The sequence below is a fragment of the Nematostella vectensis genome, chromosome 1 (genome assembly GCF_932526225.1).
Source record: "Nematostella vectensis chromosome 1, jaNemVect1.1, whole genome shotgun sequence".
Lineage (NCBI taxonomy): Eukaryota > Metazoa > Cnidaria > Anthozoa > Actiniaria > Edwardsiidae > Nematostella > Nematostella vectensis.
Genome location: NC_064034.1, coordinates 15,886,020 through 15,899,021, shown reverse-complemented (window position 1 = coordinate 15,899,021; position 13,002 = coordinate 15,886,020). Strand labels below are relative to the sequence as shown.

The 13,002-nt window shown below is 39.7% G+C and overlaps 1 protein-coding gene across 4 annotated transcripts; it reads left to right on the top strand.

Annotated features, from left to right (window-relative positions):
• Positions 1-2,155: 2,155 nt before the first annotated feature.
• On the top strand, positions 2,156-12,730 carry LOC5501658 (N-acetyl-beta-glucosaminyl-glycoprotein 4-beta-N-acetylgalactosaminyltransferase 1). Of its 4 annotated transcripts, none has more exons than XM_001622870.3 (6): positions 2,156-2,207; positions 7,381-8,428; positions 8,849-9,202; positions 9,680-9,842; positions 10,390-10,513; positions 11,626-12,730. In XM_001622870.3, exons 2-6 carry the CDS (start codon positions 7,896-7,898, stop codon positions 11,811-11,813), a joined length of 1,362 nt encoding a protein of 453 aa, XP_001622920.3. In that variant the 5' UTR covers positions 2,156-2,207; positions 7,381-7,895; the 3' UTR covers positions 11,814-12,730. The 4 variants fall into 4 exon arrangements, with proteins under 4 accessions (XP_001622920.3, XP_048586039.1, XP_032225835.2 ...); XM_032369944.2 differs by lacking the exon at positions 2,156-2,207 and adding an exon at positions 3,213-3,523 and having other exon boundaries at positions 7,384-8,428; XM_032369943.2 differs by lacking the exon at positions 2,156-2,207 and adding an exon at positions 3,213-3,523.
• Positions 12,731-13,002: the final 272 nt, after the last annotated feature.

Sequence of the window (13,002 nt, the reverse complement as noted above, 5' to 3'; positions counted from 1 at the left end):
TCGTGAAATTTTCCCTGGATCTCCCAGAATGATTTTCAATCCGTAAAGGCATCTTTGTGGTTTTACAAGCCTTCAAGCAGTGGACATTGTGTTTTGAGGCCATGGAAATGAACCTGGAGGATCAGAATAAAGGTATTTATTTGTGTCTTGAGCTGTGTTTGCTGATCTCTCTCCCTTGTGTTGTATTTTGAGCGTTTTATTGAGAGGGGTGATTCTGCTTTTCTTTCCTTGTTCGATTTGAAATTTGTCAAAGAACCTGTGCTATTATTTGGCTTAAGAGTAGTTGCCAACACCTTGGTTGGATGCATATCTTCAAGACCATTTATCTATTAGACTGATGCCTGAGTATCTTTGTGATCGGCAGATGATCGCTTTTTATAGCAGACGCTCGTAATTCAAGGCAGTTTTCTTCGGCTACCAGGGGTTTAGAATGCGGAAGGCTTCTTCTGGATCTCGGTCAGGTAATCAAATTTAAAAACAGGCCCGTCTTTCTTCCAATAACCGCTATCCATATTGATGTTTGGAGGCCAGACACCAAGTATACACGTCTATTTGCCAATGGTTCTGAATGTAATGAGCCGACTTGTTGGGGACAAGTGACGTCATAAGTGCTCTCCAAATCAAGCTACAATCCTCAACAAAAGTAAGTGGGACACTTCCCATACGAACATCCGCCAACCCTCTCCCCCAGATTAATATTGGTTAGAGGCGATTTTTCAGCTCAAAACACAAGCAGTAGCAAGGTGATCATTTGCCCTCCAACATTGAGGAAGGGGGAGGGAAAGTGTCCCATTAGTTTTGTAAAAGATTGTAGCACAAGCAATGGCCGCCGATTTTCGAACGTTTTATACGGACTTTATTGTCACTTTTTACAACTTTGCTGTTGGAGTTTTGAGCTAATATTTTCACCAAGAGTATATCAAACGATGCTCTTTCTAATGAATGTAGCGAGGGTGAAGGCGTAATATTGATGTGAATTTGCGTCATACGGCCCCTTTAAGTAAGTTATAACTTACACTCTCCATAAGAAAGGTATATAACCAGTATTGATTTAATACCATAATATGAGAACCGAACTGCCATAGTATGTGTTCGTACTTCTATCATTTTCAAAGTTGCGTTGCATAATTGATTAAAGAAAAGTACATTGGTTTGTAAAAAAAACTCGTATTAGTGTTGGAAGTGTTAGCTAAAGTGTCAATTAATAACATTTTTTTCAAGTACTTAGTATTTTTTTTTTATGAATAGATGGATCACAGCTATCAATGCTAGTTCGAAACTAAATAGCTATTCCGTACAAGTAGTGGCGCTGCACAAAACTTTAAGCGTGAATTTCATCCATATAAGCAATATGAAACAAGGTTTGTAGGTTTTTCGTGGAACGACTCACAATATTTTTTATAAAATAAAAGGTTGCGCTGCGCGTGCCACGAAAAACAAAGTCATGAATTAAAAAAATACAAAACGAAAAAATTATGATAAAAAAAGTTTATTTTTTGAACGCCGGGTAAAAATAATGTCCGAGAATTGAACTTTTAGTAAAGTAGGTTACATTTTGAAACAAAATTGATTGATAATGTTATGCAGTAATACATAAAGCGTTGTCTAAAAGTAAATTGTAAAAGTAGCAGAACTTTCGCCAAAAGGTTACGGAAAGGAAGAGGAGCATAAAATCATATTTGACTATTTCTCACCTGTTGTTTTTTGGACGAGGCTGTTGAACATGGCTCCTGGTTTAGCCTTTCCATGTTTGGGACCGCAGTATCTCTAAGACAGCTCTGCGCTTTACCTCCCATTAACTCTGCTCGTAGGTTGCGTTTGTACGAATCGTTTGAAAAATGATCAGAACAGACGCAGTATTTGGGGAGATCCGCGAAGTGTACCCTGCATGCTACAATTTCTGCCCATTTTCGTCTTAGTGACGGTTCTTGGGGGGAGCGGTGAAAGCTAATTCCTTGTGTTTTACGGGAGTCGTTTTTACAACCCGGGACAGCGCAGTTTACCATCTTTCCAACTACAAATTTCCCGCCGGGCAGAGCCCGCGATAAAAATAATTATTTGCATATTGCGGGAAAACCTTAGCAACCATCCAAGTGATTGTTCGTCATAAAACGACAGCTGACAGTTTTTGCGCTGACGAGCAAAACATCCAAGATGGCGACGAAAATTTCTCAAAAACGAATAATAACCGCGCAAAAACACCCACAGTAAGCGTATTTTTTTGTTTTTGTATCTTAATATAAGCCCTGGTAGTATTTAGCTTGCAGTTCCCATTTAAATAACTGGTTGAATGTATCCAAGCTTTTTTTTCATGTTATTCAAAAATGACAGATAAACATTTTAGAGGATTAATTCTGATCAGTTTTGCAAACATCACTTTTTAGCGGTTTCATTTAGAAATCTTTCCTGCTAGCAGAGGCCTCTTTTCTCTGTACTGCTGTGCTGGCGTTCGCGAGGAAAAGATACCTCTGCCATGGGTCGAAACTGTTTTCGTTTCGCATGCGTGAGCGTTAATAAGCGACCGACGTGCAAAAACCCGTACCATCGAAAGCTGTCAATATGCTAATATGCTTTGCATGGATTTAGTCGTAAATCATGAATCAAACTCCGGTTAGTTCTCCTCTTCGAAAAAAGAAAACAACTGTTCAATTTCAATAATCTATAACGTCACTAAAACGATTGAACAGCAAACGCAGCAAAGACGAGTTTTGTCTTGTTTGTGGGATTAATTTCAAGACTTCTGGGCAGGCGAGTTTCTTCAATGTAAATATCGCACAGTTGGACTCGAAGAAAATGTTACAAAACTTTTTGGTAAACTTAGATCAGCTATTTCCAGAAGAATATGCAAAACCTGTAAATAGAAGATTGACTCGTTAGTCAAAAGAGAGAAAATTCTGAATAAGGCATTGGATGGCTTCTTTTATAATTCGTCGCGTCATATTTCTACAGAGGACGCCGTTTCGAATGCGGGCTTATTATTCCGCAGCGGATATACGTTTCATGCATGCGCTAGTCATTGTGGGCTCAAATAGTGGCCAGTAATTAATAAACGGAGCATGCGCTCTGGATCTCCCGTCCACGATCGTGGACGGCGGTTAGATCAAACGAACTTGCGACCCATGGCAGAGGTATCTTTTCCTCGCGAACTCCAGCCCAGCGAAATACAGAGAAAAGAGCGAAATACAGAGAAAAGAGGCCTCTGCTAGCAGGAAATTAGAAATCTGACTAGAATTCTCAAAAGAATAACAAATAACTATAATAAGAAAGACAGAGAGAGCGTTAACTTATACTTATACTTATTTTCAATGTTGGCCCAAAAAAATATTCCTCATTGACATTCCATGCGCTGGCTCCCTGATTTATTATTGGCGCATGATAAAAACAAAAGAGCCGCAGGGGGTACACCTCATCGCCCAAATCGACTGAGTGCTCTAATATTGGCATAAAGCTATCAAAGATCCATCGATTCCTTGAGAAATAACTAGTTGAACAACAGTTGAACTAGTTGAACAACAATGTACAGGTGAGTTTCACTCCCTTTTTTGTTTGGTTTCTTTTGCGCCATTAGTTGTATATCTCATAAGATATGTCTCCAATCGTGAGCTACCGAGAGAACCGTTTCGCTTGGCGAGTTTTCCATAGTAACTCATAGTGATTCGCGTTTAAATAAAACCATTCAAACCAAGAAAACTAGCATATTTTTTTTGCGATGGCAGAGTATTATATATTGCTTCACAATTATATATTGCTTCACACATGAATAGAAACGGAGCGATTTTCATCTCTATTGACACAACTGTTATCGTCTTATGTGCATATATTAGAATTGATCTGGTATTTTGTTTTCTTGCGGCAGACTTTATTGAAACATTTAGCATCTTTATTGGTACAATACGATACAATAGTTCATTTTATGTCGACAAACGCGGGGATGGGTTAATGGGAGAGGACTTTATAGACCTATTTCAAGATGTTATCAGTGCAATTGTATGGGTCGCATTTTCTACTCAATGCAGGAAAAGATGGATAAATTAAGCGATTATTACTTATCATCTTTATTCTTACAAGTTAGTAAAACTATGAGCAGCTCTTGCAGAACTACCATTTAACAAATTTTGAAATGGATGTACCTCTTATTTCAATTAAGTTTGACAATAAGAAAATGGAAACTGGAACAAAGAAGTTTGAAGTTTTGCTTGACAATGCTGTTTTCATGTGTTAAAAATGCGTGCATTTACTACATTCGGGCCTCACTGAAAACCTTTAATAGCCTCAACGAATGTCATAAACATATACAAGACTATGCTTTGTGTGCCGTGATCATTGTGGGGCATGTTTGCATTGTATATAAAGCATAAATTCTTAATCCGTGATAGTGTGACAGCTTAGCACGTCAATGATTTCATGCACGCAATTCATTCAATCAACTGTTAACAAACTAAACGCCGAAGTCACACATGGCTAACAGAAACAACAATAAGCTGCACATGTCAAGCCAGACATAAAAAATAAAAGGGGTGCTATTTTCTAACAAAATGCACAATTGTAAGGCAATGATGTATTGCCTTTCTGCTGTCTTGGTTCTGTGAAGTTGGTGTATTCCAACAATGTATGAGGCCCGTGCTTCTGTATTGCGGCTAGGCCATTCAAGGCAAGTGTGGATGTATTGCCTTGTTGCTGTCTTGGTTCTGTGAAGTTGGTGTATTCCAACAATGTATGAGGGCTGTGCTTCTGTATTGCGACTAGGCCATTCAAGGCAAATGTGTGGATGTATTGCCTTTCTGCTGTCTTGGTTCTGTGAAGTTAGTGTATTCCAACAATGTATGAGGCCCGTGCTTCTGTACTGCGGCTAGGCCTTTCAAGGCAAATGTGTGGATGTATTGCCTTGTTGCTGTCTTGGTTCTGTGAAGTTGGTGTATTCCAACAATGTATGAGGCCCGTGCTTCTGTATTGCGACTAGGCCATTCAAGGCAAATGTGTGGATGTATTGCCTTTCTGCTGTCTTGGTTCTGTGAAGTTGGTGTATTCCAACAATGTATGAGGCCTGTGCTCCTGTATTGCGACTCGGCCATTCAAGGCAAGTGTGGATGTATTGCCTAATCTGCTGTCTTGGTTCTGTGAAGTTGGTGTATTCCAACAATGTATGAGGCCTGTGCTCCTGTATTGCGACTAGGCCTTTCAAGGCAAGTGTGGATGTATTGCCTTTCTGCTGTCTTGGTTCTGTGAAGTTGGTGTATTCCAACAATGTATGAGGCCCGTGCTTCTGTATTGCGACTAGGCCATTCAAGGCAAGTGTGGATGTATTGCCTTTCTGCTGTCTTGGTTCTGTGAAGTTGGTGTATTCCAACAATGTATGAGGCCCGTGCTTCTGTATTGCGGCTAGGCCATTCAAGGCAAATGTGTGGATGTATTGCCTAATCTGCTGTCTTGGTTCTGTGAAGTTGGTGTATTCCAACAATGTATGAGGCCCGTGCTCCTGTATTGCGACTAGGCCATTCAAGGCAAGTGTGGATGTATTGCCTTTCTGCTGTCTTGGTTCTGTGAAGTTAGTGTATTCCAACAATGTATGAGGCCCGTGCTTCTGTATTGCGGCTAGGCCTTTCAAGGCAAATGTGTGGATGTATTGCCTTTCTGCTGTCTTGGTTCTGTGAAGTTGGTGTATTCCAACAATGTATGAGGCCCGTGCTCCTGTATTGCGACTAGGCCTTTCAAGGCAAGTGTGGATGTATTGCCTTTCTGCTGTCTTGGTTCTGTGAAGTTGGTGTATTCCAACAATGTATGAGGCCTGTGCTCCTGTATTGCGACTAGGCCATTCAAGGCAAGTGTGGATGTATTGCCTTTCTGCTGTCTTGGTTCTGTGAAGTTGGTGTATTCCAACAATGTATGAGGCCCGTGCTTCTGTATTGCGACTAGGCCATTCAAGGCAAGTGTGGATGTATTGCCTTTCTGCTGTCTTGGTTCTGTGAAGTTAGTGTATTCCAACAATGTATGAGGCCCGTGCTTCTGTATTGCGGCTAGGCCATTCAAGGCAAGTGTGGATGTATTGCCTTTCTGCTGTCTTGGTTCTGTGAAGTTGGTGTATTCCAACAATGTATGAGGCCCGTGCTTCTGTATTGCGACTAGGCCATTCAAGGCAAATGTGTGGATGTATTGCCTTTCTGCTGTCTTGGTTCTGTGAAGTTGGTGTATTCCAACAATGTATGAGGCCCGTGCTCCTGTATTGCGACTAGGCCATTCAAGGCAAGTGTGGATGTATTGCCTTTTTGCTGTCTTGGTTCTTTGTTCAGTCGAGTGGAAAGCTGCACGGGTCACGCCCAGGTAACTAAAGTATAAATCAACACAAGGTGTTGAAGAAGTATGTTGAACACCTTTGCGCTGACGTTTCGAGAGTTTCGTCGGAGCAGACCATCTAGTTTTTCTACAGCTTTCCTGTTCTTTCTAGTCATACTAGGTAACTATAGGCCTATATCTGTCTGATCAGTTGTAGCAAACGTTTTCGAAAAGGCTAATATTAACAATCAGTGTTACACATATTTACACGTCAACAAACTACAGTAAATAAGTCAATACGGCTTTAGGTCACTCTATGGCACTCTTTCCAGCCTTTCTTGAAGGGACTAATAGCTGGTCTGTCATTATCGACAAAAGCCTCCTCTATGGTGTTATATTTATTGATCTTAAAAATGCGTTTGACATGATTGACCATGGCATTCTACTCAGGAAGTAGAGTGCTACGGAGTTCATCAGAGTTAACTAAAGTGGTTTAGCTCATTCAAGAGACAGGAGACAAAAATGCGAATGTACAAATGTCCAAAGAGCAGTTTCTGACCTGCGGAGTCAATAATTGGCCCTCTTCTTTTCCTTATCTATATTAATGATTTTCCGAATTGTCTAAAAAAACTCCCCATCCTAGTACCGGTGGCAGTGTTTTCATACTGCATAAAATCTGGTAGAAAATCATGCTTAACCTGAGGAAGCCAGAATCAAGTTACCAGCCTTGTGTCATTAATAAACTCATAATCGACAATATTAAAAGACAAAACTTATATCGCTCTAAACTAGTAAAATCGAGCTTTTATAGAAAAAGATACCACAAACGGATACATTTTCATTCCAGCTAAGTGTTTATTTTATGAATTAGAGCATGAAGATATTTCTCGTGGATAATTATTTGCGTGAATTCGTTTGTCCTTAGAAATCCTTTACTAAGGCGAGTTGGAGGTGTGGAGTGACTTGTGATTAACTAATTTTGAATGCAAGCTTTAACTGCAGTTCCCTTGTTAGCGAAACCGGATGATTTTTGGCATCGCGTTTTTTAAAGCATTATTTCCCCTTGTTATGGCCACATGCCTTTTAAAATCCTTCGCTTTTCTTTTTCAGAAGATTCATACCTTGGAGAACTGTCGCCACGCTCTTCCGTAAAAGTCTTTATTTGATTTTGCTTTGTCTTCTTTTCGCAATGTCGACTTCATGGTTCTATATTCAATCTTATGTTAAGCCTATAGCAACAAAGCAACAAGTTCAACAAGATCAATTTCAACGAGCTCATAACACAACGAATGTTCCATTTGTTGGAGCAATCGAAGTTCACCACTGGCGTGAAGTGTGTGTAAAGTCCATCAGCAGCCTTGTACAACTCCCTCAATATCCGCTGTATCCAAATCTCCAACAAAATTTCACCTTATCAGAAACATTCTCCTTGAGATTTAACGAAAAAAAACTCTGGGCATAGAGTAGCCGGACACATAATTCCCTTGTCCAATGGATTTTACAGATTTGGCGTCGAATCAATAGCACCATGGCAGTTATGGATCGGTACGAGCGAAAACCCCAAATCCTCACGAAAAGTTTCAGAAAAGACAACTACCACTAGAGAATTACAAATAACCGACGAGATGCTTCTAGCTGGTGGGAAAAATTACTATTATGAGATTCTTCACGTCATGGGCGACGTTATCCAAAGTGATACCCTTACCCTGAAATGTTATGTTATCGGATTAAAATATATTAAGCCGATATTGATTCTACCAGCAATGATCAGAGATCCAGCCGTGTTGAAGGAATTTCTGGAGTCTTCTCCAGCGTCAGACCTCACACCAACGGAAGAGCTTCTCGGGAATCCAAACAACACAAAGTCTGCTTTAAACTATACGGTAGATCTGGAACATTTAGATAGTATTGCTCTGGAAACTGTGTTCAGTAATTGCTCGTACGACCCGAGTTATCAACAAAAAAGAGATTATAAAAAGTATGAAGGGGCTACAAGCGGGACATACTTTACGAAAACCTACCCCAAGGACGGTAGCTGGATTAGCGATTGTCCAGCCTCGGAAGGTGGTTTCTGTTTGGGTAATGATGTGATAGATCAAGGAGTAGTTGATGAAGTCATTGAAATGTTTATGAAGTCGCTGGAGAAGGCATATCCCAGGTATGGATAACCAGTGAGCACCCTCACAGTGAGCCTTGACATTATCAGCCAAACTGAAGGAGGGACGGGCTTTAAATTCCGACCCTAAAGTAAAACAAAAATTAAATTCCAACCCCCTAAAGATTGTGAAAAAAAAAACGCACACGTATCGCAATCAGTGATGCCATGCCATGACACCATGTTTTCAGAGGCTCTGATGAATTGCGGTTTTAGTTAATGTATATACTAATTTCAAATTAAGTTGTCAGCGCACTTGCAAGGCAAAAAATGCAAGAAAATATACGTTTACTTTATTTTTAGAATTAGACCCCAGCTTGTTCCAGACTAATTTGCATACTATCAAGGACTCATCACCCAAACTCAACCCAGACCCTCCCAGCGCAAAAGCATTATTTTGGATAACATATATTTTTTCCACAGAAAGTATTCATTGGAGAAAATTATTGGCATTGAAGAAAAAGAGGACAAGCAACGTGGAAGTCGCTACCTTTTAGAACTAGTTCTAATAGATAACCCGACGAAATCAAAACTCCGAGTACTCAATTACTTTTTCAAGTTTAAGAACAAAAGCACACTGTGCATACCTGCTCGCTTGGCTCTCAGAATGGACACCGTTATCAACATCGTCATTACGGTCAGCGCGCAGAAAGTGTGGATTCTACATTTTATTCGTGATCTTGCGCAAGTGATTAGAGACTCGAATGATCAAAATGTAAACGTTATAATAGCATATTATGGAAATGATCCTGCAAGCTTGGAATATGAGCTGAAGAGGTAAGTAGATAGAAAAGTTAACGGGGGACGGGGTGGGGGGAGGAAACCGCAATATTTACCTCCTGATTTAAATGTTGGTTCCCCCCTTTGAGATGGTTCCTCCCTTTGAGATGGTTCCCCGACCCCTTTCAGATGGTTCCGTAAACCTCCTTTGATTAACTTGCTTCCTTTGACGTGGTGTCCTGCCCCGTTTGGAGGACCTAGGACTCATTGTATGACTTGTGAATGCAATATCATGTTCAGAAATAGAGGATTCAAAATATTTATTAGAACTACTACTTATTACAACTACTATTTATTACAACGTTCTCAAAGCCCTCTTGTCTGCTTCTAAGGACCAAGTGTAATTTAAAAAGGGAGGGTTTTTTTTTAACCTTAGGAACCACCGCTTTGGATTTGCAACGCCTGTAAGCTCCTATGCACCACGCTGGCTTGTGCGGTCATATTGTCCAATTGCTTGATATTTTTCTTTCCTAGAAAAGATATAAAGAACTTTACGGTTATCCCTCTGACCGGCCGCTTCCACAAAACGTATGCCATACAGAAAGCAGTGAGTTCCGTCCGGGATAAGGACTCCATTGTTTTTCTACTGGATCTCCATCTGCGCATGCCAAGTAACATTCTAGAGAGCGTAAGAAAGGTGAGTCAAGGCAAATTTACACTGAATAATTTTTGAGGCATTAGCTGAACGCTTTCCAAAAATCACATGTTAACAGTCTGCACATTCTTAGCGATTTTATGGCGACAGCTTGCAAATCTTTCGTACGTGTAACTCGGGCATGTTCGCCTGTGCGAGTGATATAGTTGATATAGGAGAATGGTTACGAAACGCGGCAAAACGCCGAACACTTTGTTTGGTTTTTGGCCATGTCACGTGTTGTGTAGGTGCAGTCGAGCGCATAGTAGTACAAAATGGTGTTTGGAGCGATCGGACAATAGTTACTAAAAAAACTTGGATTTGAAAAAAAAGCTCGACATCATTTATGCAGATTTGTACTAATCCTGTTGTGATTGCTATATAAGCTCACTTGAATTGTTTGGTAGAGCTCTACTGTCAATAGAATTATAGCCCCGCTTGGAACTTGTAGATTTTAGGATGTATACAAAATAGTTATGACCCTCAAATGTAATTTATTGTCTGGTTTTTTGCTGTTCCCATGATATATTTGTGTGTTGAACTCCGACAGCACACGATCCAGGGAGTCTTGGCTTACTCCCCTATCGTCTTCCGGCTGTCAGAATGCGCGGGACCTGGTACGAGGGAACATCCAAGTAAAGGATTTTTTCAGAAAAATGGCTTTGGAATATTTAGTAAGTCCGGTTGATGATGCTCAATGTTTTTTTGTTGTCGTTGTTGTTAGAATTACCGCCCTTTTAAATATTCTGCGAACTTTCGTCAACAATTTCAATATCAATCAATGGCTCTCGGTTTTCTAAATGGTCTCAATGAGCCTGGGGCGAGCGTGCGGGAGACCTGTCATGTTCTAAAACGTTAGGGACAAGGTTCCATTTCCAAGATGACGTGGAAATTACCGACTTACAAAGCCCCAGAGCGATAAAAAAGAGAAGAAAAAAGATTGAAACGGTCTCCCTATGTAATGCCTAATAAGAAAATGACCGAGCGAGCTAGAAAAACGACAGTTTTTAAAACAAGATTGACTGATATGCAAAAAGCTAAAAGGCGTCCTGCATTCCGTCAATCTAAATCTTTAAAAAGTTTTCATAGAACAGCACAGAAATGGTCCCCAATCACCACTTCCCTAAGGCGCTGACCAATCAAAACGCACCAAATGTTATTCCGTTAGTTTTCGTGACGGAAGCCAGAGAGCTGCTTAGCATTTGAAAATGCTTAACGAGAGTTTGCAGAAAACTGTAAAGTAATATGAAGGCCACGAAGGTTTTAACGCAAAAACAACACTGGCCCGTCATCAGCCCACATTACTTGAAGTGACCCCTCTGTGGCTAAGAAGGTGTGTCATTTATTACAATGTAAAAGTTTAACTATAAACAAAATCTAATGATTTTGAGTTTTTTTATAACTTCTTGCGTAGACAACTGTAATAATTTAGGAGCTATGTTCACTTCAGCAATACACTAGTACTTTAACTCGAAAATACGGAAAGATTTTGGACAAAAAAAATCGTCGGGATATTTTTCCGTCAAAATATTAACGTAGTCCGAACATTTTACCGTCCAATCCTTTTCGATTTCTGTTTTTAAAATAAAAATGCTAAAAAAATGTACAGAAAAAGGCAGTACAGTATAAAATTTCTCCGTCGGTGGTTTAAAGAGTTACGCTTGTTGCGATCCCGTAATACCATGTCGCTCACATACTACTTTCAAAACTAAGTTTTTCGCCCGAAATTTTTTGTTGTTAAAGTAAGTCATTTCTAATAATCATTTATCCTTGTTGTTTTCCTTAGGTATCTACAAGTCAGACTGGGATGTGTTCGGCGGAATGAATGTGAAGGATTTCAAACACACATGGGGCGGGGAGGATTGGGATTTGGCGGACCGTGTGTTGAACAGCGGTATTGAGATCGAGAGACTCATGTTGCCTGGATTTTATCACTTCTTTCACTCCCACTCAGGCATGTGGGACATATCGTAGGGAGTGTTCATTAAATACCCTTAGGGGGGATTTTATCTGTATTTTATTTTTAAAGTAACAGTCAATTCTAGTTAGGAAGCTAGAGGAAGTGAGAGCTAGGCCTGGATATATTAAGATTTTTTTTATATTAAATCTAAAATTTCGAGGAAATGCTACCTTTTTGTCAACAAATTGATCTCCAGTGCCATTAACACAAGTAACAAATCCCCGTTTGCAGTTACCGCTAAAATTGTGTAGTTCCAGAAAAAAATATACATACCCCATGGAGGGGGTAGGAGGTATAACCCCCAACCCCTCTGGAATTTACAACCCCCTGGAAAAAAAAATAAACACCCCTCCCATCTGGAAATTACTGGGCATTTGAACCCTCCACTCCCCCGGAACTTCCAATCCCCTCCATGGGGGGGGGGGGGGGGATATTTTTGGAACTACACATAACTTTTGTCAAAACGTTTAATAAGTTTAATGGAAAATGTGCATGATATAGATTGAATAAAGAAAAAAATATATATAATAAAGAAAAATAAGGAAAAAAATTATTTTAACGATAAATCGCTTGTTTTAACGCTAACAGAGAATATCTGGGTTTTTTTTAGCCTGTTTTTCGGGATTAATAGTGCTATTTCAATAATAGTACTAAATATTATTTAGTGTTCCACGCTTTTATTGCAAGCACTCTATTCACAAGATGTGCTTCGTAGATTTACAAGATATTTCCATACTTTTTCCATACTATTTACATGGTATCAAGTACTTGCATCTGTGTGGTAATTTTTTTAACACACAGTATGTAAATCCTAGTTTTACAGAGTCTTTGAATGGAAATGTTCACTCTCATAGTGTGTAAATAGTATGTAAACCTATTTCCATAGTTTGTGAACACAGTTTTACAGGTTTTACATACATGGTGTAAGGTACGATTTTTCCAGTGTTTTGTTGGGGGAATCGGGATTTTTGAACATTTTTTTGGAGAATATCTTCATTTTGGGGGAGTATAATGTATCAAGATTGAGAGTGTTCGGGTCTCGCATAGCGCATAACTATGTATTGGCTGAGCCTCGAATAAGTGGAACCAAAATGCCTCTTGTTCTAAACCTCCCGTACGCAGTTTGAGCTAAATAACCTCTGCAACATTTCGATCCATTTAATTTTGCAATAATCTGTTATGCTTGTTCTTTTGGTGCAGATG

Bases quoted from the DNA above. Each gene is read 5' to 3' on its own strand.
- LOC5501658 (XM_001622870.3), top strand. From the start codon at position 7,896: ATGCTTCTAGCTGGTGGGAAAAATTACTATTATGAGATTCTTCACGTC. The intron at 8,429-8,848 runs GTATGGATAACC...TTTTTTCCACAG, and splicing joins CTGGAGAAGGCATATCCCAG to AAAGTATTCATTGGAGAAAA. The intron at 10,514-11,625 runs GTAAGTCCGGTT...TGTTTTCCTTAG, and splicing joins AAATGGCTTTGGAATATTTA to GTATCTACAAGTCAGACTGG.